Source organism: Opisthorchis viverrini, assembly GCF_000715545.1.
Source record: "Opisthorchis viverrini unplaced genomic scaffold opera_v5_397, whole genome shotgun sequence".
Taxonomy (NCBI): domain Eukaryota; kingdom Metazoa; phylum Platyhelminthes; class Trematoda; order Opisthorchiida; family Opisthorchiidae; genus Opisthorchis; species Opisthorchis viverrini.
The window spans coordinates 95031-101620 of record NW_008752051.1 but is presented as its reverse complement, the minus strand read 5'-3'; the positions used below and the strand labels follow the sequence as shown (position 1 = coordinate 101620).

The following is a 6590-nucleotide window of genomic DNA, read 5'->3' as shown; positions in this document are numbered from 1 at the left end:
GTGTGCGAACCCATCTAAACGAGAGCCTGTCTTGTTCATCAACCTTTCGCCTCAACCGTCCTATCGAACTGAACCGAATGCTATATCTCTGCAGACACCACGATCAATATGACGGAACTTTGCACCCCACCCATTGAGTTATGTCACTCGTGGGAATGTCCCATCGCATCATAATTCCTAGCGTTTCCGTCTCACCAGTTGCGTTTTGTCAGTTAACGAACTTTGTGAACTGATGCGCATTTAAAGGCTTTAGATCAGTCAACCATCCAACCAACTTACTACTTAGTTTTCTCCCTGAACGTTCAAATTTGCAATTTTCACTTTATTTGTCTACCACATGGGAAATCGACCTTTTGTATAGGAAATAGTTTGAAACCTTGGGAAGAGCTTGGTAAAAAAAACCGGTAGTTTTTAGGTAAGCAACTTAGGTGAAAGCTTAGTTGCCAAAAGATGTGTTCACTGTGCCAAGCGATGAACAAGGAATAAACTGAGGTGGCTGGGTCACAAGTACGCTGCGACAAACGTTTTAGTCCGCCAATGGGATAGTTAAAGGCATCCGTGGGTTATGATCCATAGCAAACTATTCTCAATGTTATCCGTCTGCCTACCTTAGCGATGCCCGACAAAGATGAAAATCACGTACTTTTAAGGTCATCCGAAAAATGAAGGCCACATTTTGGAACCCAGAAGCCTTACTGGTGAAATAGTCCAGGTTGGTTTGAGGCCAAAATGGACTACAAGCCAGTACAAATTGATCATACAGCAACCTCTGTGAGGGCCGCGACGGACACTTATGATAACGACGCAAAGATATAACCAACTTATAATCGTGTGAGTGTGGTTGATCACGTCACATGGTTAACACTTTCAGTCATACAAAAATAGAGACATCCATGCAGTGTTTCACATTTGTGTACCTTTCAATAAACCTACCTCCAGTCGACTGTGCCATGAGGAGGTATGTCACCTGATACACCTGTGACATAAGTTTTGGCCCATCAAAAATACTTGCGGACAATAATGTGTAGCTCGATTAATACGAGGATTTTGACTAGACCGCTCGACAGAGAGAAAGATTTATTTATCCAAGGTGTTGATCAATCGTGAAAGTTCAATTCAGTCCTGATGTTCGCGTTACATTTGCTGATGTTTTCAAGTGATTTACGTGTGTCGGAAAGGCGATCCAGCTGTCAACCGTCAGTTTCGCCTAAGACGTATCAAGGTGCGGTGCAGTTTCGGAAAAAAGTAAATTGTTTAGAAAAAGGATACGATCATGCTTTTGCCTACAGGTCTACCAGCAAATCTCCTACCAAAGTACGGAAACCTTCAAATCGGTATGGTAGTGACCCTACTCAGCGACCTCAAGACAGACTTTGTCATTAAAATTGGAGCATGGACAAACTCACCACGCGATATATTCTCTAAGTGAAACGAAGGGTCAAACTCTGTAGCACCCCGGAACACTTCCAGCCGTTGGTTGTCCTTATGGCTGATGATTTGTTCATTGCCTGCTCGTCATGACCTCAGTGATGGGGTTTTCCTCATGCTTTGAAAATTCATTGGCTAGGATATGTTCGTTGGTAGTTCACCAGGTAGTTGCCGGTTCTTTCGTCAAGTTTGCCACCCACCCTGTTGGGGCATTTCCAAGCCAATTTCCAAGCCCATCGACGAGCTTACCAGCCAGGCGACTGTTGAGGCTCGGTTGTCAGCACGACAACAAAAAACCACATATTTTAACCTAATAATCAACTTAGGAACGACCCAACTACTAACCTGCCATAACCTGTCATTTGTTTCATCATATCAGCTATGCCAAAAACATCTTGTTGCCTAGGCAATGTCATGCCATTGGATAACGATTGTTGATTTGCCTCTAAAAGTAAGACAGCGTCGACTAGTTGTCAAGGTAACTTTCAGAAATACCATAGACAAAAGGATTGTGAGATTACACTTATGTCCACAAAAGCAACATTTCCCACTAGAAAACCTAGGCTTCTAATCTGAACTGACCTCCCTGCAGAAGTATTCGTGGAAGTACGAAACATCCAGTACAATTGTTGACTGTCCTCAGCTCACAGGACATTGTGTTGCCCTAGCCATGGTGATAATTTACCGAGGGATCCACGCCTTTACAATCCACGTGACTCTCTTGGCATCCGTCCAATCGATAGCAGCGCACCACCCAGGAATCATCTGAGTGATCAATACAACTGTCCAGCAAGTAATTTATTTATTTTTTTGCGTTCAGAATCCCAGTATGTTTCGTTCGCTAAGATTTAAATACGCAGTAGTCTTCACAACTCATCACTGTCATTGAAGACAATTCATCTAAAAGGATCGCCTTGTTTTGAGCACAACAGAAGTTTTCAGTAAAATACTAGACCACAGAGAAAAGGCCAGTCGATTTCAAGAATAGTGACCCTCTCCATCATTAAAAGGGATGAAATGTTGCACTGTTTGAAACAAAACCTACACTATATTTGGAACGCACTACTCATAAGGTTGCTGAAAATTCGTTGACAGCCAATAACCGTTTTCGTCCTCCTTGGAGCTCATCAGGTAGGCGCAGTCCTCGAGTTTCCGTCGACCTTATGTTCTGCTTGAAACCAAATTGCACGAAATTAGTGAGTTTGCACTCATTTGCAAACTAATTTGGAAATATCACAAATGAGAGATTCAGCTGGGTTCCAGATGAGTCTCTCACAAAACCAAATTAGTTTGCAAATGAGTGTATATTCGATAAATTACACTGTTATCCAGAGTGATCACGGAGTGGTCGGTGTGTTGGGGTTGAAATCGGAAGTTACACAATGATGACTCATGAGATACGCGCTGATAGATGGGCTCAAAGGTAACCAGTGGGAGCTAGTTACGAGTCAGTCTTCTGTTGAGCTCAATCGTTCAATTCAGCTGTTCTATCCTTATAGCATCCTATCTCTCTCCCTCCCACGTAGTCCGGAGTTTGGTCAGTTCAGACAAAAGTACTGATACTATCCAACCTGCAAGAGGTAAACACTAGAAATATTGCAGTATCGTCGGTAGGCTCTGATTTTACAGAAGGCTACGCCTATTCTCCCCTGGACATACGTGCGGATCATGTTCCCATTGGTTGGTGGACCGCCACTCACGAAACAGAAGCAAAGGCTTGAAGCCAATGTTTCCTTCGAAGCCACACAAAACCCGTCTGGATGAGAAGAGAGAGAATATCTGCTATAAAGAAAATCACGTGTGGTCCAAGAAAACTGGAACAGATGGACACTAAAAAACGATCAGGGTGTGGCGAATGGTCGTCTCAATGGGCTTTCTTGAAGCCACCAGGTTTTTTTATTCAGGATATTGCCCCAGTATCCGCTCCGATGTGGAAACTAGACAATTTGAGAGGTACTGAACAGATGGTGCATCAGTCTGATCACATTCTGCTGGTCCACTGGTCAACCAGTCATCACCATGGCAATTTCAAAATCAACTAAAGTGCACCTTCGAATGCCTGGATGGTAAGCGAAGCTACTCAGTGTCATATGGCTCTACTCTGTTGGAAACCTGTTGCCTATTGGCTAGTCCTACGTGCCCACGCCGTTGCAGAGTGAGCACTGACTGGTTTGTTAGTTTAAGCGTACTAAAAAGATTGCACCTCGGACAAGACGGCAACTGGTGTAACGGTGATACTACTGATGGGAGGGCATGTGAGTAGTATGTGTTGTTCGTGGAAATTCGCTTTGCGTCTCTTGCAAAGGGGAGATCTGTTGCGGAATCCGTGGAATGGCTTTGTAACATTTGCTTGGATTTGCGCAATGAATGATTGGAGTCAGTGAATATACAGGAAAGTTCAAGAAGACGCGTTCACCAGAAGATGGATGTCCAGTTTTTGTAAATACGATACAAATGAGAGTTTTGCTTTCCTGTCCAGTAGTCTGTAACCAGTTGGTTGGCATTTTCTAATAAATGACTCCGCAGTGAAGGCCTTCTTCCTTTCACTGGCAGTCTTCAGTTGATGAAGAGATCCGGAGAGACGATCAGTCAGAACGTTTGGGGAACGCGAGGAGCGTAAGTTACACGGAACAGCACACTGAGTCTAAAAGTTGCACAATCCAAATTTCACTGGATAAGCTTCGGCAGAAAAACCGACCTCTTTACCTACAACATTCTTTTCTCATTCTTTACAGTTGTAACAAAACGAAATTCCCAAGAACTTCAGAAAGGCAAGACTAGCTTTAAACCCAAAGATCCACAAACCTAGCCAACCTCGAATGCTCGCCCTGAAACGCAGGAACAAGCCGAACATTTGAAAACGTTCCACCAGTCGCGTCATATAGGGCAAGCCACGGTATTCTTGTTTGAAATTGTCAAAATATTGGCGGTTTTTTTGTATGCTAAAAGACACACCAGTCGCTCCAAAGTCACGTGATCCTCCGGGCAATATGGGAAACAAATTCAACTAACTAGGAATCCGTTGGTTTCTAAATTTCCATTTTTGAAGTACATAGTTCCCCATGACTTACTGACATCAGTACACTTAAACCAACTAAGCATGAGTAACATTTTGAGTGACTTGACAAAGGCTACTCACACAGATGCGCCACTTCTTGTTTCGGGGTCTGCATCCTGACGAAAATTTCCAGCAGAACCATTACTGAGCTGCTCTTATTCCTCAATATTCCGACCGCCATCCTCTGCAGGGACTGGACCCAAGGGGCTTCTTTTGCTTACATAGCAAAACAGATTGATTGAATGTGCAAACTTGCTGGTTTTTTTAGCGGGTTTGCCTGCGTGCAAACAAGCACAAAACTCGACCCGTTTTGGAACAGTTGGGGGTTCTCCCAAGTTAAGGAAAACCAATCTAGATACGCTGAAAATTCGACTCAAGGGCACAGTTATTCCCTCAAACTACTTAGTGTTCTAAGGGAAATTAAGTTGGACGCACGCTGTCTGTCTTTGCTACCTCTAAAGTTAATTGGTTTCCCTACCAAAAGGCGAGATCATTCTCTCGTTCCCTCAAACAAAGATTTTCTAACAACCCCCATAAGTAGTTTTCCGTCAATTGAATTTAATCGATTTTTTTGCGAGGTTTCTTATCAGTAGTAGTAGGTTTGTGCTTCAGTGAAAATGAACTATTGAGGTTGATGAAAAGGGCTAGCCTACAAACAAAAGAGTACCGTTCGTCTCCTCACTGCTTCGAAGTTCGGTCGAACAGAAAGTTACCAGAGTGTGGGTGTGAATTTTTTCAACCCTAATGTTGAGACCTGAATAGCAAAAATCGTGGACGCACGCACGCACGCACACGCAAGCCTTCTAAAAACACCTGCAACTAATCATATTTTCCCACTCATGTCGGACTTTTGTCGAATTCCATTTGAGTTGTGACTTATTTAGTTTTTTCCGTTACAAACACACACGGGCTATGTTTGTGAACTGTAAACTGATCCGTACAAAAGCGGTGTGTTATTTGAGTTCAAATCATCGCTAGCTGTAAATTTGGTTACCATAGCTACGGTAAAATTATCTGTTAGAAAGTCGGGCATAGTGAAAAGCGTTAATTAAGTAGTGTGAACTACACTTTGTGAGTGATTGGTTCAGTGTCGGAATCTCAGCTAAATGAAAGCGTACATTTTCCAATGGAGACTTCATCCTGTCACGGAAGCCAATCTATGCTGAAAACCCGAGAAGCACTTCACAGCTGTTTCATCCTTTTTGAGAATCATCAGCACCCCACGAAAGTCGGACAGGTTCGAACCCACAGCCTTTCGGCCAGTGGTTGAACACTTAACCGTTTGGCCACGAGTGACTGGCTAGTAATGTGATGAGCTCTCGGTTAGACAGGACATAGCATCAGTCATCATTTACTGACGGAAACCACATCACGTGGTCCTGTATTGACTGGCCAATCGAGTGATGACTTCTCAGAATGCAGTTTCACACATCCTGTCAAGCCAGCCTTACTCTGAGCTGCTTATTGATTCATATGCAGTTAACAGTAGATCCAAGTTTGGAACAATCGATCAACGATCATCACCATCGCAAGTGTGTATTTCGGCAATGGGCACAACAAAAAGTGATTCGCGATAGGTTGAAAATGCCCTTCTTCCATAACGAAGTAATTGTACCTTAAATTTTCAAAGCTGGTGGCCTGTGATCGATCGTAAATTGTGGTAAGAATGGTGATCGATATATTGACTAGCAACTGGCAGTCGGGAAAACTATACTGCGTTGGAATAATGGTGAATATATTTCATTTGGAAACCGTAATGAATTGTCGTAGTTGACAATAACGAACAAGCGTGACTTATGGCTTCGCAGATATATAGGTTACACACACTATTACACACTGCTTTCATGCTGTCCATGATGATGATGATGATGAATCGGATGATGATGATGATTCGGATGATGATGATGATGATTGGGATGATGATGAAGATGACGATGATGATGACGGTGATTCGGATGATGATGATGATTCGGACGATGATGATGATGACGATAATGATGATAGTAAATCGGATGACGATGATGATGATGATGATGATGATTCGGATGATGATGATTCGGATGATGATGATGATGATGATGATGATGATGATGATGATGATGAT

The 6590-nt window shown here is 43.0% G+C and overlaps 1 protein-coding gene across 1 annotated transcript in view; it reads left to right on the top strand.

Moving 5' to 3' along the window:
- T265_10663 (hypothetical protein) overlaps positions 1-6590 on the top strand; it is a gene marked incomplete at both ends in the record, with an annotated part of 37072 nt that overhangs the window by 28235 nt on the left and 2247 nt on the right. The window contains 2 exons of the mRNA XM_009177113.1: positions 3982-4044; positions 6303-6489. Coding sequence (XP_009175377.1) covers positions 3982-4044; positions 6303-6489 — 250 coding nt within the window. The remainder of the gene's footprint in view (positions 1-3981; positions 4045-6302; positions 6490-6590) is intronic.